Source organism: Lissotriton helveticus, chromosome 6 (genome assembly GCF_964261635.1).
Source record: "Lissotriton helveticus chromosome 6, aLisHel1.1, whole genome shotgun sequence".
Classification (NCBI taxonomy): domain Eukaryota; kingdom Metazoa; phylum Chordata; class Amphibia; order Caudata; family Salamandridae; genus Lissotriton; species Lissotriton helveticus.
The window spans coordinates 678,568,457-678,593,216 of record NC_136067.1 but is presented as its reverse complement, the minus strand read 5'-3'; the positions used below and the strand labels follow the sequence as shown (position 1 = coordinate 678,593,216).

Below are 24,760 nucleotides of genomic sequence, written 5' to 3'. Positions count from 1 at the left end.
CCCTGGGTATCCGTTGGACCCGGTGGTAACGTATTAATGTGCTGGCGTGAAGCCTTTGGCTAATTTCCTTCCTTGAAAAGTATAGCAGCTGTTTCAAACAACTTTCTTTGTTCCTTGTAGGACCTTGAGGACTTGCCACCTCGGGGATCAAGGCATAGATTTTGTCAATGTCATCAGTGCTGAAAGCAAAAGTGTCTGCTTTTAAATCAGTTAACGCTGCAATGTCATCATATGCCATAGTTGCCATAGTTAATGTGATTGATTTGGGGTGCTGTGGCCCTGGTCAGGGTCAAAATTGCAATCGTGGTGTGGGTCACGCACTCCTCCTTGTATACGCGTTGAATAGCTGTGGTGTGCCTCAAAGATATCACCCCCTGACAAGAAGGTGTGGTAATCAATGTATGGTCAGTGGTACTTAGGATAAGTGCCAGCTCCTTGAGCACAACCTATCGATATCAAAAAATTACACTTTTAAACCAAAGTTGCATCAAATGTTGTTCATGTTTAATTCACATGATTTGAATGTCATTCGTTGTAGGATTTCATTCCAATGTTTTATATGTTAAATCCATTGTCATATGTACATAATTTCACAATTTCCCGATGCATTTCGGACCAATGGTCATGGGTAACTGTGCGGCACCTGTGTACGCCAACGCATTCATGCAATACTTTGAGAACAACCATATTTTGAACCAGACTCCATGGATTATGCATGCCAAAATGTTTCTGAGATATATAGACGACATTTTCGTCATATGGTAAGGAGACCTTGAGTCTCTATCATCGGCACTAATAAACCTGAACAACATTAATGACCGTATTCAGTTCACTCATGAAGTGGACCAACAAACTATCACATTCCTGGATGTCAGACTAACGAGAGCTGGTGATCATTTGGAAACTAACCTGTACAGAAAAGGAACAGATAAGAACAACATCCTTCACTACAATTCCTATCACCAGAGACCATTGAAGAATCACCTTCCTTTCTCACAGCTCCTTCGAGTCAAACGGATCGTATCCGACAAATTCGAATACGAAACACAAGCAGAAAACATGTTAAAACGTTTCGAAAAGAGAGGGTATCCTAGAAACGTCTTGAGCAAAGCCAAAGAACGATGCGACAGTCTAACACGACAGGACACACTTGTTATCAAACAGAAAAGTGATACCAAAAGACCAGTGGTCGTATCCGATTGATTTTGTGCAGAAGGGTGTCCCTTTCAGCATAAAATCAATCATTCCCAATGCAGGCACCATTGCAACATGGCGTAAGGGGGCCTGGAGCGGTCCTAAATTGCTTTTATAGTGCTGGCACAGGGGTCAGGATAAGAATGCACCGTATTCTTGTAAATATGGCACATTCCTGCACTTTTAGAATTACACGGCGCTGCAAAATGGTCTGCAGCACAGAGCTAGTGTTAACCAAGACCTCTTGAATTCATTAAAGTTATATATGTATATAATAAACTTACTTCGGAGTTGATTTCAACTAGCCCTCTTCATCCATGTGTCTGTTGTTGATACTAATCACATTTTTCTTCCACACATTGGAGCATACAGCATGGGGCATTAGGCCTTTGCACTTCGGACATTGGCTAATTTTATTGTGAGTGATGTAATTCTGTTCTTTCACAAAGAGCACCTACACACAGAAGAGTTCCTTTCTGAAATAGGGACTGTTCGGCATGGTTTGCTTTGTGAGGCCAAAAATATGTTTTCTTTAATATTGGTGAAAGCCTGGCAGCTCCTCAAAAATAAAGTTTTACAAAAAGAAAACAAACATTTACAAAGTCAAAAGGCTGGCAGCCAACGCAAGACCTGTTGACTTTGCTATTGCTTGGTTTAATACGTGTGGTTTGGCGAAGCATGCCTATATACCAGGGTATAAATGTGGAGGCAGATATGGCATTCTGATAGCTTCCTGTCAGTTCTCATCGGACCAGTGTATTTAAATCTTCTAATAACAAAATACCATATCTGTAACACTGTCTTTACTTGGGATGGGGATTGCTTTCATCTCTGTTCTCAAAGTGCATTAACTGACACCCACATGTTCAGTTTATTCCAGAGGGGTGCTGTTAGACCTGGCATCCTTGGTGTGGTTTCCCCTGACTTTTGCCTTCAGACCTCCTGTTTTGCTGACTTCATTGTTGCTGGCTTTTGTATTTTGGGGCTTTACCACTGCTGATCAGTGCTAAAGTCCATGTACTCTTTCCCAAAAAATGTGGTAAAATTGGCTTACACACAATTGGCATATTTAATTTGTTTATAGGTCCATAGTAAAATGCAGTACATGGGGTCAGAGCCTGTAAATTAAATGCTACTAGTGGACCTGCAGCACTGATTGTGCTACCCACTTCAATAGACCTTCAAACATGGCTCATGCTTTCCATTGAAGAACCTGTGTGTACAGTTTAAAATCTGCCATGATGACCTTGCAAGTAAACCCTCTTGCCTGGCCCAAACCTTCCTTTTTGATACATAGAAGACACCTCTAAGGTAGGCCCTAGGTATACCTATGGGCAGGGTCGTATGTGTAAAAGTTAGGATATGTAATTTTAATTTTACATGTCCTGGTATTGAAAAACTAATACATTCATTTTTCACTAGGTTAACATTGGGATTACCTTATTACATTTTATAAGTGTCCTTTCCAATTGGGAAAATCAAAATATTTTGAGTTTGGTATCTCTGGACTCACACTCTAAAGCCACAACGTATGGTAAAGTTGGATTTTAAGTCTGAAAATCCCAATTTTAGAAAGTTGGCATTTTTTTACTTAGCCAGTTTGTGCCTTTGGTGTCACTGAATGCACATCCGGGGTGGGTGACATCTGGGCTTTGTGCATTCCCTCCAAACGGCCACACACAAAGGGAGCTTAGGTGTGACTGATGGGCCATCAACATGCTGATGGGTCATCCAGGACAGGATGGGAGTGAGGAGCTGACACTTACACCTGAATGGGCTGTGCCTGTCCCCACACAAAGAGCTGCATACTCCCCTGTAATGAGTCTGGAGCCAGGGCAGAAAGAGCAGGGACCTTGTGGACTTCAAAGGCATCTCTTTGAAGTCCCCCAGACTTCAAAGGGACAACTGGGTAAAAGTACAAGACCCCTGACACCACCAACTCAGTACACCTCAGGACCTGAGGACATTCTGCCAGGAAGGACTGCTATGCTGCTGAAAGGACTTTCTCTCTGCTATACTCTGATGGACTTTGCTGGGTTACTGGTTTTCTGTGCCTGCCCTGCTACCCTCCTTGCCTGGGAGTGGGAAGGACTAGACTTGCATCTATACACCCCCAGAACCAAAAGGACTCCAATGGCTTGCCTCCTGTTCTGAAGTCTCAGGGACATTAGACACATAGTACAAGCCTGCTACAGCCTCTGGACTCTGCAAGCTGTGAGCTCTGCCCTGCAAAGTGGTGCCAATCCAGTCCTGGGCCCTTTGAAGTTGGTTTTTCTGGCTGTTTTCTGCAAAATCCACGCATTGCTGTCATTGCACCATTCGGAAACGAAACATCTTCCCTCGACGCCGAAGCATCACCGCTGTTGCTCAGAACAAATACATCACATCACCAGCTAGAAGATGACTCATTACTTTCTTCATAAACGGTTAATTGAAGACGCATCTCTGACTGCACAAATCCGAACCAGCAGCTCTGGCCATTACCCCACAGCCTCTATCACCACTTTACCACTTTCCTGCCTCCCTCTTCTCCACTTTCTTTCTTTCTTTAACAATTTCTGCCCTTCTCTCACTGCCTTCCATCAACTCTTCTCCATAATCTCTTCCCCTCACTACCTCCAAACATTTGCCTCTCTACCATTCTTATCCTCTCCTCTCTACCTTTCCTTTCTTTCTTTCTTTTTCACTTGATTTATTTTTCCCCTTCCCATATTTTTGTCATTCTTCTCCACTCTGCTGTCTCACTTCTCCTTTTGTCTCTCTTCACATTGCTCTCCTCGCTCAGTCCATTTTGTTACTGCCCTGTCATGTCTATTCTCCCTTCTCTTTGTCATTTTGCCCCCATATGAAAATTTTTCACACATTATTTTGTGTTGTCAAAAACATTTTTCTTTCTGCTCATTTTGGTTGCTTGTATTATTTGTTGTTTTTGTTCGGTGGTGAACCAGAGTCCTTCCCCGATAACAAGGTGGCAGATGGCTGCTGCTGGAAACGAAAGTATAACCGTTTAGATGGCTGTCACACTTTCACCCTGAACAGCCCCCTTTCACTCCACCTCAGATAACATAGCGGGACAGTGACGCTCAAAACGGAGGGGACCCATCACAAGTTGTGCCTTCTCAGTTTGGCACATTGTCCTACTTCACAAGACAATGAGCCAGCCTTTCTCGGTACTTGATTATTCCGATCGCTCTAAGACTGCACCAGTCTTTAAGCTCCAGCGAAATGTGATTTTATCCAAGGCTAAAAAAACGGGGAAGCTGGTCTTTGCATCAGGCCCCGCGGGCAATGCACGTGTGCCCACCCTGGCAATCCGACGCTGCTCACCATGACACAACACACTTGTTCTTGTCTTGCAGAAAAAAAACACAGGCACACTCCTTCCTTGACCAACTATCACTTTTCCGGCCTTTATGAATAACCACAGACCAGAAACAACATATTCAACGTCATTCTGCATCCTATAGTAGACATCCCCTAGTAAAATTATTCATGTGTCCTGTTAAAAAGTAATCAACAATCTTCACTTGTGTCTCTAGAGTCCCGCTCAAACCCACAAATCAGATTGATGTATTTCTCTTCTCAGCAATGCCACATTCATAGATCATTGACATCCCCCCTTTTAAATATGCCCTTGCTAAAACAACAAAAGATAATTGCAAAATCTTTAAAAAATTAATATGTAAGATCAAATAAAGCCCCGTTTCTATCATACAAACTGAACGGTAGTTAATGTATTCACTACTAAAGAAATGACATGTTTACAAATCACATGAATACCTTGGGATTAAAAGTAAAGTGAATGCCATTTTCACCAGTAATATTTCCACCTTCTTTGCAGTAATGATGACTCTCTAGAGCTTCAACTCTGATTTCCATTTCTTAAGTTTATGAACTGTACTAATAGGGTGGTCCCGGTCCGCCAGTGTAAGGCAAGTATTAAAATAAAATGAATGTTTTCACGTGCTTTAGATGTTTATGGTGTTGTGGTTCATTTCCTTTCCTGGAAGTTTAATTTTACTTACTCTTCACAGATATATTCTACTTATGGGGCTTCAGGATAGAAACGAAAAGCTTTTCTACAGAGTGCTGACATCCGATATTGAAAGATTCATGCCTGTCGTGTATACACCCACGGTTGGTCTAGCTTGCCAGCAATACGGTATAGCTTTTCGGAGACCAAGGTATGTACAGTTGCTTATAAAAAGAAAGAATAATTTTTTCAAACATTGTACATGATTTGAGCCTTCTTTCAAAGAGACAAATATAAATCATTTGAGCGACATTCATTCGTTTTGTTTTTATTTGTATAAAGAAAGACTGCAGCGCTTTCTAGTAACTTCATTCAGAAAACCAGTGTTTTTCTTGTTTATGTTAAACCTCTGGCAGACAAAATGTTATCGTTGTACTTTCTTTTTGATCAGTGAAAACTTTGTACTCACTGTTGAGGCCACCAGTTTTCCATACTAGTGGCTACTTGCTGTAACTTGTGCTACTTTCAGGATCACGCCAAGAATGAAACTTAATTTTTGGCCTCAATTTTAAGTTCCTTGATATTTGCATTTTAATTATATATTTAGTTGTTTGAATTATAGTAATCTTCAAAATTGTCCAATTTTGTGAACAGCTGGTGACCTCCTGATTAGCCTGGATACCCTCTCGGGTGAATATTATAGATTTTTCTTTCAATTTGTAAAGCTCTTGGTTACACCATCAGTGTGTCCCCGTGCTAGAGCAGACTCTCAATAAGGTTGATAGAAGCTATTAAAAAGAGTATCCGGAAGCAACGTCGGCACTAGAGGATCACAACACTAATTTGAAGGTGAAAACAGCCATGTCTTTAATCTCATACGAAAAATGTTTTCGCGAGGTTCAGTACTTAGTCCCACAGGCAAAGTATTCCAGATCTTAGCTGCGAGGTATCCAAAGGAGCGCTGCCATCCTCGCTTTCTCTATTCTCGGCACAGTAACCAATGCCCTGCCTTTCGATCTTAGATTCCATGCTGGTGTGTAGGCTGTTATCATCTTTTCCACAACTTTCTGTGGCAGTAGCACATGATGTTAAAGTTACCCAAGCTAAAGCTCTCATAGTGACAGTGTCCATTAAGTATTTAATGAATGAGCCACTGGATCCAAGAAGACTTTAGATTTATACAACATTGTTGAAGAATTTGGAGTGAGAATGATTTGAATGCTTAACCATCCATAGTTTTTTGAAGTGGGTGTGGTAAGCACAGTAGCTTGTGGATAGTTCTTAAAATAATTGCAACCTCTCCCCTCTAAGGTTAGAGCCATTATCTTTATGTCAAATTTTGTAACCAGTAGATATGGATTCATATAGGATGAAGTTAGACAGTGGTTAGGGAGAGGTTTCTGAGGTATATAAAATTTCTAGTTGATTAGATTCAAGTAGAGCCCTAGCTTACCAGCTATGTTTTATAAGAGATCAGCAATTATCAAATGCAGCTTCTATCCCACTATACAAAGGCTTAGAGGTGGGATCGTATCTTTAAATTAATTCATTTCCATTTCCCTTTAGAAGCTCTAGAGAATGTGGTGGCTAGTGTAGTTTTCTAATTGCTTGAGAGGTGGATTGAAATTAAGGGATCCCTAGCAGCAAGCAAGCAGCCGAATTTACAGTGTTTGAAGTTTGTTCACAAATTACTGTTGAATATTTAGGTTTAGACCATGGCAAAAATCTATTTTAGAGAGCACTAAGGATGTGACTACCATTTTCTGTGAATCAGGAGGAATGTACGGAAGTGTTTTTTGATTATCCTTAATATGTGAAAGAATGAGGAAATTACAGCATTGACCTGATCACCATAGGTTAGTTTGTTCTCGGCTAACACTCCTAGATTTCTAGTCTTCCGGACTGGAGCCGGGGGAGTACCCAGCTCCTGCGGCTACCAGGATGGGGACCAACAAGAGACCTGATTGCTGAATTGGATGACCTCCGTCTTCCCAGATTTTAATTTCAGGGAGTTGTTATTCATCCAGTCACTCACTGCCTTCATACAGTTATGGAATCTAATTCCAGTGTCATTGTCACTGCTGGAAAGGGAGACGCCAATCTATGTGTCATCAGCATAGGATGTAAGAGAGAATCCAAAAGATCTGATTAGATTGGCCAGAGAGGTGACATACACGTTAAACAATGTTGGGCTCAGCGAGGACCCCAGATGGACCTTCGCAGGGCAATGAAAAGGGTTCAGAAACGAACTCCTTTAGTGCCACTGATTGTTCTTGTCCAAGAAGAAAGGATATTAATAGGGCCATCGTGGCCCCTCTGATCCCGATGTTGTGAAGACGGTCAATCAGCAGCTTGTGGTTGACCTTATCAAATGCTGTCCATAGATCGAGTAAGACTAGGTTGCTCTCCGCCCTATCCAAGCGACACCCTTATCTCCCCTGTTGCCATAATCAAGGCAGTTTCGGTGCTGTAGCCACTTCTGAATCCGAACTGGGTTGAATCCAGAAGATGTTTTTTATGTATCAAGGTGGCCAGTTATTGATTCATGGTCATCTCCACAATCGTGAATGTAGGAAGAGTCATGAGATTGGGCTATAGCTATTGGGATTCATAGGATTAAGGTGTGGAAGCTATCTTCCATTGTTTGCGAAGTAACCTGTCTTGAACATCCTGTTAAAAATGTCGGTAAGATTAGAAGCAATGATTTCAGGCCCTAATTTAGCCACTGAAGGAGAGCAAGGATCAAATGGCAAAGCAGAATTTATATATTAAATTTGCAATTTTACCTGTGCATCTATGAGAACAGTACATCCGTAAAGGTTTCATTGTCAGGGCAGGAAAAGGAGGTCTTGTTCCCCTCTGGAGACAATACCTTATTTACGGAGAACCTGTTATAAACCACTTTATTTTGAAAAACATTTGCAAGGGTATTGCAAAACCAGTGCCCACTACCTGCCAGATTATTGCTAGGAATAGTGGTCAGTTTGGTCATAGTCTGAAGCAATTCTTTTCCAGAATTTTTTGAAGCTTCAATTTTTTGTATAAAGTAGCAGGATTTTTCTTTTTCTAACAAGGTTTTTAATCTGCCGTACATTGCTTGTATTTTTCTTTCTCCAGATTGTTGTATTCTTTTCTCCATTTACGTTCCTGCTTTCTACAACATTGTTTTTGAGTCCTTAGTGTATCTGTAAATTACAGAGCCGATGGTTTACTCCTATGATACTGAGATATCTTGACGGAAACAAAGGTAGTTATTGCTGAATGCAACCAATTTGTGTAATTTAAAGTTGATAGGTCTAACTCCTCTACCTCCCAGGCTGTGATTGAGTTAAAATCTGATTAATTTGATCAGTTTGGATTTTGCGCCAAGCACATGATATTTGAGGGCTGTGAGAGAATTTATTGAAAGCCTGCATTGAGAAAGGTTTATTTCAAACATCACTGCATTATGGTCTGACCAGGTCAGAGGTTAGGTGACTGCCTCAGTTAAAAAGGGATTATTAATAAAGATCTCATCCAGAGTGCGCAAGGTGTGTCAAGCCAGCTACCACTTGTGTGAGGCCTAAGCTAGACATGGTTTCAGTTAATATCAAAGTGTCTTTATCTGTTTGAGCTTCTAAATAAAAGTTAAAAACACAGTATAGTCATTGGAGAATAGACTAGATTCCAATAGAGAGCTAATGGCCTGAGCAAAGGTGTTCCTAGGGCCAGGTGGACGATACAATAATAATCTATTGAAGGATGGGATTTTAGACACCTCAATGTCAAAGGAAAGTGCTTCCCATTCTAGCGAGGAAACAGGTTGGAAAATGGCTGACGTTGTCCCAGTGTATAATAGCTAACCCACCTCCCCGTTTTTTTAACTCTATTTTAGCTACAGATGGAATAGCTGGGAGGAATTGCTGCAACCAGATCTGGGTCGGACGTGGGATTAGCCCGTGTCTCTGTTACACAGAAAATATCTAGCCTATGTTTATGTAAATAGTCAAGTCTAAACAAACCTTTTAAATATGTGGGACCAAAATGTTGGTGTTAAAATCGGCAAGTATAGTGAATTTAAAATATTTAACATTATATTATCATTAGAAATATGTTCACTTATAGAAATTGCATTTTAAAAATTAACATATAAAATAATATATATCAATACATTTTATTACACAAAATCGTAAAATAAAAATATATACATTAAAATAAATGTAGTAAATAAATATGGACATGAATACAATTATTAAATAAATAATAATGAAACATGCAATTAATAATTAAGAATAATTAAATCACTATCTATTAAAATGTAAGAACATAAATATGCACAATAAAATTATCACAAACAAGAAAATGATTTACTAAAATTAACATTCTCTAAATGAAATTGAATCTTAAAATAAAAAGATATACATTAAAATAAATATAATAAATAAATATAGACATGAATACAATTGATAAGTATATAATAATGAAAAATGCTAGGAACAATTAAGAACAATTAAAGCACTATGTATTAAAATGTAAGATAATAAATATACACAATAAAATTATTAAAATTAAGAAACTGATTAAAGAAAAAATAACATTACTCCAAATAAAATTGAAACTAAAATAGCTTATACAATTAATTCACAAAAAATATGCTATTAAAAACTAAACAAATACAAATTCAATAAAAAAATAATTCGACTTTGGAGGGGTCAGTTTTACTATTCCAGCTCTAACCTGAGCAACAGTAATGAAAGTAATGGACTATGAAGATGTAATATCTACTGTTCCCATTGCAATGTAAGGAACAGTATGTAAAGTGTTGGACAGGTTAACTATTCCCACTCCTAAATTAAACAAAATAATCATAAGATTAAATATAAATAATAAATAAACATAAAATGTGTTTGAACAAATATTTTCAATTATATAATATTCTAACCTTACATAATGCATGTAAATAATTAAAAATTGACATAACGTAGACTTTAAGATTATAAATAAAATAATTTTAAGAAAGTGTTTACCAATTAGAAACATTTAAATACACACACACTCGTGTTTGATACACTTCCCACTTATACTAACCAAAAATCCCAAAACTCATCAATTAAAAATAACACTAGAAGAAAGTAATAGTACAAAATAATGTAAAAAATACTAGAAAATACGAAAACATAATATATAAACAGTGTAAAAATAACTTAAACACAGACATCATTTACATAATCAATAATCTAATTAACCAATTAACAGTTTAAAATTATAATTATTTATTGAATAATCTATAAATATACTAATGTACATATTTATTAATTAAATAAAACATTATAAATTAACTATTTACATTTATAAAATATGTATTAAAGCTCTCTCCACCCTCCTCCTCCCCATATCCATCAGCCTGCCAAAAAATAAATATATTCAAATAAACACTAGTAGCATTTAATTTACAGGCCCTGGGTGAATGCATTACCACTCTACTAGGGACTTATAGGTAAATTATATGTTTCAACAGGGTGAGGGCCAAGTCCAACACTCTCCTAATTTTCGTTTTTAATTGTTAGCACACCTCCACTTCCTTTGCATCCCATGCAGGGCTTTAAGTGAGGCACGACATGCTAGTGCGTATTATCAGCAGTAATCAAAACTAGACATTGAATTGGGTCATTACTGGGCATGACCACATATATGTCAATTATTATTATGTGTGTTAAAGAGATACACAGATTTGGTAATATGCACAGCGCCAAAGAAAAATAAATCACAGCATGTGTGTCAGAGGAGATAATGAAGTGGAGGAGATGAAAGGAAGCGCATGTAGAAGGTAATAGTGGAAAGGCAGCAATGGAGATGAAGGCAAAATGTGTGAAAAATGCAGATGGAGGAGCTTCAGAACGATATGTGGAGAGAAAGGGCTTACATGACTAAAGCAAAGAAGTAGAGAGGGTGATTGCAGTGGACAGTAATTTAAGGGGAAAGAGTGGGAGTTATTACTTATTTATCTGATCGAGAAAAAATCAGTACTAACAAATATTGATAATGGCAATTCGCCTCCCTTGTTTCAGGTGTATGAGTTCCTTGGTATGATGTATCTGGGTGTACTAACATAAAAACTGAGGGGCAGATCAATAAGGAAGTGCCGCAGCGTGGCACTGCAAGCCCTTTTGCTGTGCCTCACTGCGGCACTTTCGAAGCACAGGGATGCGACATATTTACAAGAATATGTTGCATCTCTGTGCTTCCCCTGCGCTGGCGCACAAACTGCAGCCATGCGCTAGTGCATGCACCCTTGCACCATGGTGCAAGTATGCCTGCGTTGTGGGGGATTGTTTTTGTGCAGGAAGGGGCACCTTCCTGCACAAATACAATCAGTACAGGCATTTTCCTCTTTCAATGCGTGCTGTAGAATGCAGCACGCATTGAAAGAGGAAAAAAACGAGGAGAAATTAAAACATTTCGCCTCGTTACGCCTCGCTACGCCACCTCTAGGGTGGTGTAGCATTCAGGCACATTTCCAGATTTACGATTCCTTGTGTCTTGTTCCGTGGGTGTTGCGTGGGAACACCCACAGCAACACCCTTGGAACGCCCCTTCCACGCAAATTTATGCGTGTGAAGGGGCCGTATTTACAAGGAGCAATAAAGCCACGCAGGGTGGCTTTTCCTCTCCTTGTAAATATGGAGGAGCCCCCTGCGCCATCAGTACGTCACGAAAAGTGAGATACTGGTGGCGCAGGTGCTTGTAAATCTTCCCCTGAATTCGAATTTACTTCTTTGCCCAACCTCATTTTAAAGATCCTCCCTATTTTATCCCACCCAAAGCACTGATTTTGCATTTACTTTCTTCTCCTATAACGCTGCCTCCTCCTTTTTCTTTCCTTTTAGAGTGTTCTTTACTTTGCCTATTAGACATAGTAATGAACAGTTTAAACTATGCCAAGCCAGTTCCCTCGTATCTCCCATTGTAAACCCTATGGAAAAATATGTCTAACATACTGTTACACGCCTCTCTTGCTACTAATAATCTGTTTAGCTTAATGTGTATCATTTTTCATACATTTGAAAGTATTTTTTTTTACCAACTTACTTTCCAGTGCAAAACTCGTTTTGCATTGGAAAGTACCCTACAAGTAACGTAAAGCATTGCTTTGCCTTACTTAGTGCCAAGGGGGTGTTACATGAGTGGTACATGGGCGTTCCCATCTAAACACCCATGCCGTTTGATGAAAAACCCTATCTACAAACAATTGTAGACAGGTTTAGCGCCAAAAGTTAACGCCATCAGGAGTCATTAAGAGAAGACAGGTTTTCATTTCCCCTTCTTTTCCTACTTTGCATACGTGCTGCAATGTGCAGCACACACATGAAGTGGGAAAAGCGTTTGAACTTGTCTAGGCATAGTATTTTCCACATGAAGGGTATTCTTCCTGTACAAAACCTATGCTAAGCTCAGGCATGCACCCAAGCGCTATGGCGCTATCGTGTTTGCCTGGAACAGGCCAGCTGAAATCAGCGCAGGTGCTAGGGAAAAGAGAGGAGAGAGCCATATCTATGTAGTAGATATGGGGCTTTCCTGCTCCCTTCCTGTCACGCAGCGCTGCATTTTTGGCTGCTCTGCTGCATTGCATGACTTCTTTGAAAATCTGCCCCTTGGGTTGCTAACAAGTCCCTTTAACTTAGCTGTTTACTTTTAATTGATTAATTTCTTTATGAAGGATATGCTACGTTAGGGCAATGCATAGCTGTTATAGAAACCAGTGAAAGGTAAGGTGAAAAACTAATAAGATGTAAGCTCCCAAGTGCTCTAGCTTTTTCCAGTCAGCATAGTAATTTATATCCATTTGTCAAAGAAACTGTTCTGATTCTTCATTTGAATATGGAAAATGTTCGTGTTATTTTAATAACATATTGTTTAACCCTTGACATGTTTCTGAAAACAAAAAAACACTTTTACTTCACGACCTACAGTTTTGTTCTGCAGCATTTTCTTTTCTGAGATGTGGTATTTATTTAGGAGCAATGGTGTTTACAAATTTAAGTTGTTGGGTACCAAGTTCATCTTTTTTCATCAACAAAACATTTTAACGTGCATATATGAGATGGTAAGTTAATATGATATACTTTTAAGCAGGACTATGGAAAATTCCATCTGCCTTCTCCCTTCTTTTGGGCCCCTGGAATTTTAATTTGGCTGTGGACTGAACCTTGCTCGGCTAAAAGGTTCTGTTTTTGATCTTTCAGTGTAAAACCTCCTACAGTGTGAATGGTCTGACTTTCCTTTCAGAACGTTAGGCAGAAATTATAAGGAAACAGTAAGTGTGCAGGCCACACCACCATTTTATAAGGAAGGGTCGCTATAAGGGAATTCTTCTTTTCTAACTCTGTGGTGATGGCGGCAGTTAGTGTATAAATCACAGATGAAAGATAATTTAGCTTAGAAACTATAAACATGTAATCAGATTTGAGCTTCTTGTTGTCTTATTGACACCTTTTAGAAACTAAATATTGGGTGTCTAAAGTAATTCACTATTTTAAATGACCTTTTGAGACTCACCTTTGTATCTGGGCGATTGAAAACTATTTATGCCTATGAAGTCTCTCTTTGTTGATTCAGGGTTCAAAAGGGCTCCAGGATACATAGGAAAGGATAGCAGGAGTTGGCCTGCAGTTATGTTATTGTCTGAATATTTGGTGCTGTCATCATGCAGCTCCTATCTGGAGAAGGTTTGAGGCAGACATTCTGCAGGACACCCTGGAACACTTCAAACAGAAAGAGTTTAAATAAATTTGATGAAGACTAATCTTATAATGATTAGTGGTTGGTGCACTCAATGTTTTCCTTAATAATGTTGAATTTTGCTTTGCAGGGGTTTCTGGGAGAACGTTTTTACTAATGTCCACAGGATCTAAATCACAGTATGGTAAAGGAGGAGGGGCTGTGGGGAGTGTACTTCAGACATCGTACAGTCCATGTTCAACAGTGGGTCCCACTTCTTATATCTCAGCCAGTAATACATCTTTATTTGGCATAACCGCCATAAAAGCACATACACAAGAATTTAGAATAGCATACAACAGTAAAAACCAAATGATATAATAAATAGATTAGAATATCTAAAATACAATCAGTAATAATGCAATAAGCACAATCCAGCCATATTCCTTGATAAAATGATTGCTACCCCCATCGCATCTGTCTCATAGTTCTAATAACAAAGGTAATCAACAGCGACAACTATCATAAGGCTAACCTTTTTTGTCTGAGCCTCCACATATTCAGGAAAAAACGTGAGATGGCAAATACACTAGATTGGTTGATATCACTTCTAAGGATCCTAACTGCTGTTCTACAATCTCAGATCCCCATTTTGTGGCAAACCAGTAGGATGCACTTCCTCTGTACCCAGCATAGGTTAGACAAAAAATTGCAACAAGATCAATGGTCTCAGGCACATGGGGACAAAAGGGGCAGTTCCCATCTGTCTTCTTGGGTACACACGGCCACTTGGCCATCACTTAGTAAAGAGGCAGGATCTCAAACCAAAATTGCATATATAGAGTTTTAGCTAAGGGAGGTACGATCTCATCTAAATATCCTTCCGTGATTAGGATTTTTCTCAGTTTAAGAGTAGTAAAGTTAGGACTCCTAACTTTAGGACTCCTAAATGCCTTCTGTAAGTACCGAAAGTCTTAAAGTTAGGATTTTTCTCAGTTTAGGAGTAGTAAAGTTAGGAGTCCTAACTTTACTATTCCTAAATTGAGAAAAATCCTAACTTTAAGACTTTCAGAATTCACAGAAGGCATTTAGGAGTCCTAAAGTTAGGACTCCTAACTTCTGAGAATACCGAAATGAGTAAGTTCCTTCTGTGAATACCAAAATGGTAGTAAGTTTAGGATTTTGTCTTAAGTTAGTTCTGTGAATTGGGCCCGCTGTCATTAAAGACCTGGGGTGTAGGTCACCTAATACAGGTCGGTAACGGTCGAAATTCCCGAATTTCAGCCGTTACCGACCGGTATTAGGCTACTGAGATGTAGGTGGCCTTAATTACAAATTCGGTAATTTATCGATTCGGTATTTTAAGGAATAGATAAATTACCGATTCCTTAAAATACCGAATAGATAAATTATTGAATATGCAATGTAGGGAGCACTCAAATGAGTGCATTGCATAGGGAAGGATTCGGCATTTACCACCAACTACAAGTTGGTGGTAAATATCGAAAACCTTTGCAAAAGCAATTATTTTGCTTTTACAACAGTGCGATGTGGCAGACATACATGCCCTTAGGGCATGTATGTCTGCCACATGTGCACCCATGCACTATTCAGGGGTGCAACAGGGTGTCAATGTGACACCCTGCCACCCTTGAATGAGTTCCCCATTTTACCGAATCGGTATTTACCGATTCGGTAATGTTATGTTATGTTATGCACTTTTGTATTGCGCACAGCTGCCCCAGCTAAGGGGCGTCCTGGCGCATGGCAGGCAAAGTGCAACAGATAGCAGAAACACAACAGAAATAAGAAAGTTTATTTAAAAAGGAAAGTTTTCAGCGCTTTGCGAAAGGCCAAAAGGTCATCCAGAAGCCGCAAGTCCGCTGGGAGGGAATTCCAAAGTTCAGCCGCCCTAACCCGGAAAGAGCGACCCCCAGCCCGACACAGCCTGTATCGGGGGACCACCGCGAGCGCTTGACTTCCCGATCTCAAAGCGCGGGAAGGAACATACCATGACAGGAGATCATCAAGAATTGGCGGACCAACTCCCCTCAAGATCTTAAACGCCACGCACAACACCTTAAACTGGATGCGTGATTTAATGGGGAGCCAATGCAAAGATCTCAAGACTCCCGAGACAGAGCTCCTTCGGGGTAAGCCAACAATGGCTCTCGCCGCGGCATTCTGCACGCGTTGGAGGCGGGTGGTCTCCGCCACATTGGTCCCTACCAAAAGCGAGCTGGCATAGTCCAGGCGAGATAGTACCGTGGCCTGGACTAACAGCTGCCTGGTACCACGGTCAAAAAACTTAAGAATGGGCCTCAGCGACCGCAAGATGCCAAAACAGCAGGCCGCGATTTTCTTCGAATGGCCCTCATAACTAAGAGCAGGATCCATCCAAACTCCCAGATTCCTAAGTTCAGTGACCGGGAGAGGGACCGGCCCCAGTTCAACGGGCCACCACTTTTCCCCCCACAGTTCCGCCCTCCTGCTGACGATCATGATCTCGGTTTTCTTCGCGTTGAGCTGGAGACAGTTGTTCTTCATCCAGCTTGCCACCGCCCTAAGTCCACTCTGAAACCTATGGGCATCCCGGTCCGCATCCCCGCTAATAGTAACCGCTAGCTGAGTATCGTCAGCATACGAGACCATAGTCATGTCCCATTGCTTGACGATCTCAGCCAGCGGTCTCACGTACAGATTGAACAGCGTGGGACTTAGCGAGGAGCCTTGCGGGACCCCCTGTCTCAGAGGAAGGAATTGGGACTGGGACGGTGGCAGCGCAACGCTAAAGAAACGGTCGTTCAGGAAGGAGCGAAACCACTGGAGGGCAGAGCCACCCAGCCCGATCTCCTCCAGGCGATGCAACAAGATAGGATGGGACACGGTGTCGAACGCGGCGCTCAGATCTAATAAAACGAGCGCCGCTGTCTGCCCCGCATCCATCACTGTGCGCAGGTGTTCAGCCATGGAGAGAAGGGCGGTCTCCGTGCTGTGACCAGCACGGAAGCCGTTTTGGGTGGGATCCAAGATGTCAAACTGGATGAGGTGGGCCGAGAGAACTTTGTTGACATGGGCCTCCATTACTTTGGTCGGCCAGGGAAGCAAAGAGATAGGCCGATAGTTTTCAGGCTTCCCTGGGTCCAAAGAGGGTTTCTTTAGAATGGGAGAAACCACCGCCCATTTCCAACTAAGGGGGACCGTGCCCGACTCCAACGAGCTGTTGATCAAGGAGTGAACCACGGTCCGACCCAGGAACGACTCGTCTCTAAAGAGAGCCGAACTAAGAGGGTCAGCGGGGGACCCAGACTTCACCTGCTTTGCCAAGATGTCAAACCCTTCCGATGTCAACAGGGGCAACGCGTGCAGGACCGTGTCTCCACAGATGGAAATCGGAGACTCAACTGGGGGACCTGTAAATGGAAAGGTCTTATAGATGTTTTGGACCTTTTCCTGAAAGAACACCGCGAGGGCCTCACAATGTGCAATGGAGCCAGTCGCCGGAGCATCAGGCGCTTCGCTAGAAGGTCCTTCATCAATTTGAAAATGGTTTTCGAGGGATTAGGGCTGTTGCCAACTTCGGCAGTATAGTACGATGCCCGAGCACGGCACACAGCCCGATGGTACACTTTGACGGAGGCGAGATAGGTAGCTTTTTTCCCCGAGTCGTACGCCTTCCGCCAAGCCCTCTCTGCACGCCTACAGCTACCCTTGAGCGCGCGAAGGGCGCCATCGTACCACGGGCTAGATTCTCTAGCACTGGTCTTGCAGGCGGTGAGTGGAATAAGCACATCTAGCGCCTTAGAGATCCACGCGCAGAACCCGTCGTAGCCTGCATCAACAGTCACGAACGGATCTAATGGCTCTGCAGCAAGGACACAGTGCAGATCTTCCAACCGTAGTTTACCCCAGTGCCGCCTTACGAGCAGCTTAGCAGGAGGAATGACAGTCCTACCTGGTAAAGGGGTACTAATGGCGACCAAAGAGTGATCAGTCCAGCCCAGGGGCGAGACGTCAGTGACAGAAGCGTCTGCCAAGTTAGTGAAGAAGGGATCTAGCGTGTGGCCACCGATGTGGGTGGACTGCTGAACCAATTGCAACAACTGTAAGGCCTCCAAATCCGCGAGAATGCCATTGACCACGGGTAGGTTAGGTCTGTTGAAGTGGAGATTGAGGTCCCCCAAAATCGAAAAATTGGGGCACCCTACCACCAAGGAGCTGACCACATCAGGGAAGGCAGCGCGAAACGCCGCCTCGCTCCCTGGGGGACGATAGACCACCATCCCCGAAAGTGAAAAGTGAGGAGTAACCAAAATCTTAAACATAGCACTCTCACATCCCGCAATGGTCAGTGCAGTCCAGGAACAAGAAAAACTAGAACGAATAGCCAGGGCAATACCCCCTCCCCTAGAAGATCGATTAAGGGTACGGACTATATAGTCAGGGGGGAATGCCAGATTAATAATGGCTACGTCCTCGTCTTTCAGCCATGTCTCGGTGATAGCCACGATGTCTGGGCTTTCATCCTGCAACAGGTCAAATACTGCCTGATAGTGCGACACCAAGGACCTAGCATTGAAACTAAAGATGCGTAGAGCATGCTCCGGGCGGTTATTGCAAACGGCTGCCCCCGAATGCATAGGGGCGATAGAAGTAGCTCGCTCCAAAAACCACCGACAGCCAGCACAATAATAAGGACCGACTAACGGGTGTGAAAGATGTAAACTGCACCCAGCCGTCCGACGTCCTAAGTCACGCAAGGTGTCGCTGGAGTATGTCAACATGGCTGGAAATAACCACCCGCACACCGCACTAGCAGGGCCTGGCCCGAGTCCTGCGCGTCCTTAGCGCGGACGGGCGCAGACGGGCAGGACTCAGGCACGACTCCGGCTAAGCGACGGCGTCCCAGCTGCGCGTTCCCGCTGCGCGGAGAGGACGACTTTAAATAGGCGTCCCCTGGGCTGAAGCGAGCGTCAGGACGCTCTAAGATGGCGCCCGTGAAAAGCGCCAACAGCCCCAATCCAAGATGGCGGCTAAAGTTGAATAAACATGCCCCCTCGGGACCCGGACCCGCCAAAACGGCGGTGCATCAGTCTTTTAAATGCAGGTAAGTGGAAGCCCTTTCCCCCAGACCAAGCAGCAAAGCTAAAGAAAAATAAACGCAATTAAATGCACATACAGGTTAAAATTCAGCGCTGACGAGCAACGCGCTAAAAAGCTAAGCCACGAGTAACAGCAAAGCCTGACCGCCGTCAGACACCACGAGTCCGCCTTAAATAGGCGTCCCCTGGGCTGAAGCGAGCGTCAGGACGCTCTAAGATGGCGCCCGTGAAAAGCGCCAACAGCCCCAATCCAAGATGGCGGCTAAAGTTGAATAAACATGCCCCCTCGGGACCCGGACCCGCCAAAACGGCGGTGCATCAGTCTTTTAAATGCAGGTAAGTGGAAGCCCTTTCCCCCAGACCAAGCAGCAATTCATTCGTATGGGCCTGGAGGCCCATAGGAATGAATAAGAATTACCGAATCGGTAAATACCGATTCGGTAAATGCCGAATCGTACCGATTCAGTAATACTTACCGAATATTTACCTACATAGCATTTACCGATTCTAAAATACTGAATCAGTAAAATTCGGTATTTTAGAATCGGTAAATCAAGATTACCTACATCTGGCCCCTGGTTATCTAACTCAACTTTAGCATCTTTTCCTTTAGGTCCACCCGTTACACTGCGAGTTTTTAAGCTAGTGCCAAGATGCCTCATGGTATTCGAGTGCTCTAGAAAGCTATATAACATAACATAGAATATCAGACCGAAAGGCTGTTTATACAAGAGAAAAGGACAAAACCAAAAATATTTCCCATAATCTAGGCTGTCACAAAAATCATATATATTTAAAATATTTATGCAGAGTAAACAGAGTTTCAAAAAGTGCTGAGTACAGAAGGTCATTACACCATGTGTACAGGCGAGGAGTGCAAATCTTCTAATACCACATAAACTGACCGGGATATATACTATTTTAAGTACAATGTAACAGTAATTTCACAATCACAATAACTGGAGTTGTTGATAGTGTTTAAGCCTTGTCATAATTTTAAGGTCATTAACAGGACATATTTAGTCAAGACTACACTAAATGGGAGGCCTGGTGGTACAAAAGATTCAGGGGGTGGAATGTATTGCTGTTAATCTGCATAACTGCTGTAGAGTTATTCTCTGGTAGGGAACCAGACTGACACTTGATGACTAAGGAAGTGGAAAGCAAGTCCAATTCGATGGCATAGACACAACAAGGTTTGTGTGCTCCAGGTGGAAAAAGCCAATTGTGAATAGTTGTGGACTGAGTAACATGCTTTCCACTAATCCTATTAAGAGTATTAACTCAAACTATACGTTTCCTCACTGAAATACTGTTGATTATAATAAATATTCAGGATTTCTTTAGGTTACTGGGTGGTTCTGTTGTTGAAATTGTGTGCAAAGGTTCCATCACTGCATTGTGTGAAGTGTCGAGAATAGTGTAGCACAAGATTTATTAAGAGTGACCTGCCCAAGAAATCATTGGTGGTGCTTGTAATAAATTTGGATGTTGAGCATGATGTTAGTCTTGTGCTGTTGTCCAAAGGTGAGCCAGAAGTATGCAGCCTAGGATTTATACTTGTGGTGTAATGTCCAGTACACATTGATTTTTCTACATGTTGATTATTCTAAGTAAACATATTTGATGCTATATTTTGTGACTCCTCGGTTGTACCTTCTTTTAAATGGCAGTTGGTTTTTAGACAAAGTCAGACCATACTACTTAATGCCCCAAATCCTACTGTGTTTTAGCTGGCCTGACACCAGGCACACTGCCTTGTATAGATTAACAGGGAGGTGGCGCAAAGAGTTGTTGGTGCTGTATAAGCATCAACTTTTGATGCAAAATAGCTTTTGCATGTGACAGTTGCTGCTGGTTCCACCACATGATGTAGTACTGTGTCGGCCAGAGCAACGCTTTAATAAACCTAGGTCCGTGTGTTAGGACCTCACAGATCACATCCAGTTCTACCTACAGAGACCATATTCTTGCCATACACTCTTCCAAACGAACATGAGGTTCAACTCTTCAGAAGCTATGTTTGTTGCAAATGGATGTATGACATTACAACGCATGCTTTTACCACGCATGCCTTTACAACGCGGTTTTTACATCGCAAACCTTTACAACGCATAGCGCTTTGGGGTGCTGGATAGTGAATAGTTAAATTTACTATTGCACTGCTGTCCCCGTGGACACTAGGGAATGTGTTGGATAGTAAATTAAACTTATTCCCTATCCTAGAACGACCCCCAGCGCAATGCGTTGTAATGGTTTGCGTTGTAAAAGTTGCATCGTAAAGGCACTGCGTGGTAAAAGTTGCGTTGTATAGGATGTTTCCCGTTGCAAATATGTGCATCATAAATGTTATATAATGAAAGAAGAACATGATCTGTAAGTGTGCCAAGTGAAAAAATTTATAAAACCATGAAAATAAATAATCAACATTTCTGAAGCATTCATATTGCTTGTGCTTCTAGAAGACACACCAGCAAGAAAGCCACCTGGTTCACCGAAGACTTCCAGGCCTCCAAACGAACTTGCCGAAAACTGGAGGAGAACTGGCTCCGCGAACGGACACCGGACAGCCACGCAGCCCACAAGAACACCACTCGCAGACACCATCAACTCATCAGAACCACCAAGAGGGCCTCATTCAAAGACCGCCTCGATAACGAAACACACAACAGCAAAGAGCTCTTCAACATCGTGAAAGAACTCTCCAACCCCAGCTCCAACACCAACGACATCCAGCCCTCGCAAGACCTGTGCGACTCGCTGGCCACCTTCTTCCACCACAAGTTTGCTGACATCTGCAACAGCTTCAACGCCACGACCGCCCCGACAACCACCGCCCCCACAACCACCACCCACACCAAACGCCTGCTCTCCTGGACAAGCATCAACGATGAGGACACCAGCGAAATCATGAACACCATCCACTCCGGATCACCGCTACACCCGTGCCCTCACCACATCTTCAATAAAGCCTGCACTGCCATCGCACCACATCCCCGGAAAGTGATCAACATCTCCTTCGAGACAGCAACCTTCCCGGAAACCTGGAAGCACGCTGAGATCAACACCTTACACAAGAAACCCAAGGCTGACCCCAAGAACTTCAAGAACTTCCGACCCATCTCCCTTCTCCCATTCCCGGCGAAGGTCACAGAGAAAATCGTCAACAATCAACTGACCCGCTACCTCGAGGAGAGCAGCATCCTGGACCCGTCCCACTCCGGGTTCCGCAGCAACCACATCTCCGAAACCGCCCTCATTGCTGCCACCGATATCAGGTCCCTGCTTGACAACGGAGAAACAGCAGCCCTCATCCTCCTGGACCTGTCAACCGCATTCGAAACGGTCTGCCACCATACATTAGGTACACGCCTCCATGATGCCGGAATCCAAGAGAAGGCCCTGGACTGGACCACATCCTTCCTCTCCGGCAGAACCCAGAGCGTCCGCCTCCCCCCTTCCGCAACTGTGCCACCGAGATCATCTGCGTCGTACCCCAGGGCTCTTCCCTCAGGCCGACGCTGTTCAACATCTACATGGCACCCCTCGCCCACGTCGCCCGACAGCACGACCTCAACATCATCTCCTACACCGACGACACCCAGCTGATCCTCTCTGTTGGACCTGTCAGCCTTAGAGTGGTCTTCCCCTACCTTTTTGCCCTGCCGCCTCCCATTTTCACTGTACCTTTTTGTTGGACCTAGGACTCTGGGCGCCTCACCACTGAGGTGCAGGTGCTCTCCCCTAAAATCTTGTGATGCTGGCATATCTGCCACAAGCCCCTGCTACTGCAGTAATGCTTAACTCTCCATAGGCTAGCAATGGGAACCCTCCTTATGGGATAATTTCTGACAGGGACCTAATAAGTCTATCATGTTTGGTCTTGTTGGACTCGGGCGGGGAACCCTTTCCAATGATATATGGGGTTTGGGCACTACTACACTAGGGATCCCACTTTTAGAAAGTGGACCTTTTCCTGCCTACACTTAGATTGGGCACTGTAGCCTCCCCCCTCCTTTCTGCATACTGATAGCTGCCTGGGTTGGGAGGTGGGAGTGGTGATTCACACCTTTTCCCTTGGATGGGCTGTGATGGGCTGCCCCCTGTAGCCTTAACGGCCCTGTCTCTCGTCACTGTGACAGCCAGGTCAGGGAAGGCAGGGAACATACCAGAACTCCCTGGACTCTTACAGAAGCCCTTGCCCCCAGACCCTTCCAGAGACTTCTACCACTTTCTAGCCCCTAGACTGTGGTATATATACGGGAGGGTCCTGGCCTCACTTCTTTGTTACACCCTGGACTAAGAAGAAACTCTGCTGGAGTACAGACTGCTGCGCTAGGAGGATTGCCACTCTGCTGGAGCTGACTGCTCCTAGGAACTGCTGCCCTGTGGTGATTAAGCTGCCCTACTGCCTGCTGATCTGGCCCTGCAAAGAGGAGGCTGGAAATAACATCCCAGGAGTGTCTCCACAACATTCAGAAGGACTACCTCTGCGCTTCTGAACAGCCTCTGCACCCTAAACACTGTCTCTGCAGCACTGGGTGTGGGAGACCACTTCTTACACCCCTAAATCACTGCCGTGGTTTGAGGACCCTGACTGTAAGGCATAGCGCTGTGGAGGAATTTATTTGAACTAAGAAGCGCTGCAGGGAAGGCGCTGTACATGACAAGACCACCGCTGCTGGCCAGGGTGTAGCTCAATATTTAAAATCTTAATGGAGCATGGGTGCTTGCACGCTAGTGAAGCCAGATTCAAGCGCTGTGGGCCTGAGCCAAGCGAGGCCAGCATCTGCCTTTGAAATCACCCCCGCCAGCCCGGGATCTACGTGGGGTGCCTTCCTTGAGATCGCCCCCGACTACGACGGTGAGGGATTTGAGAGCGCTGCGTGCCCGGGAACTTAGAGCTGCTGAAAGACCCGCTGATTGCCCTGAAGTCACCGCCGCATGCCCCGTGTTCAAGCCCTTGTAAATCTGCCTCCGCATAACCACCGCCGCGGCCCGGGAGCCTCGGGAGCCCCGGGGTGCGTCATCACCACGTCAGAACCCGCCGCGCTGTGATTGGGCGTGGGCGCAAGGTGTTACCTAGCAACATCAGTTGCAGGAAGAAGGTGAAATGCGCTCCCTCTCACGTGCTGGAGGCGGGCAGAAGAGGCCCCGGGCCGAAGATGGCACCAGAGCAGGCGGGAGAGACCAACCAGCCCCAGGTAACGATCGACTGCCTCAAAGGCTGCGGGGTTGCCTGGGCGGGCGGGCGGGACTGTTGGCCGCACGGCCGGAGACTGTTTGGGGGCATTCCGGATAGCGCCGTCACCTCTCCTGAGAACCGAGCCGCTGAGTGTAGCGCTATCTAGGGCGGGGCGCCGGCTGGGGATCCGATACCGTGCACCTTTGCTAACTGGCCTACAGGGGCCTAACTTCTTTGTATTTGACATTGGGGAGAGTTTAGTGGCCGCAGAGGGAGCACCTTTTAACCGCATAAAGGCGGTAGCGCCTTCCGGGACTCGGCAAGCATTAGGGCATTTTAGCACTACAAGCAGCATCTGGGCAGCTATGCTCGCTACGCTGGGAGCGTCATTTCTTTGAGAGGTGCACCTAGTAAGCTACAAAAGAACTGCCAGAGAGTGATAAATTATTTCCCCACAAAGGACACTGTTAGAAAGACAGTACCAATAGGAGCTCTTGGCAAATATGAGCTTATGGTGATTTGACCAGACCTGGGGACTGGACTTATGTGTATTGATCTTGCTTGGAAACTGGATTCATCTTTCAGTATTAATCTTGCCTGGAACCTAGA

The 24,760-nt window shown here is 43.7% G+C and overlaps 1 protein-coding gene across 1 annotated transcript in view; it reads left to right on the top strand.

The window, feature by feature from the left end:
* ME1 (malic enzyme 1) overlaps nt 1–24,760 on the top strand; it is a 1,446,246-nt gene that overhangs the window by 296,329 nt on the left and 1,125,157 nt on the right. The window contains exon 3 of the mRNA XM_078648140.1: nt 5,229–5,378. Coding sequence (XP_078504266.1) covers nt 5,229–5,378 — 150 coding nt within the window. The remainder of the gene's footprint in view (nt 1–5,228; nt 5,379–24,760) is intronic.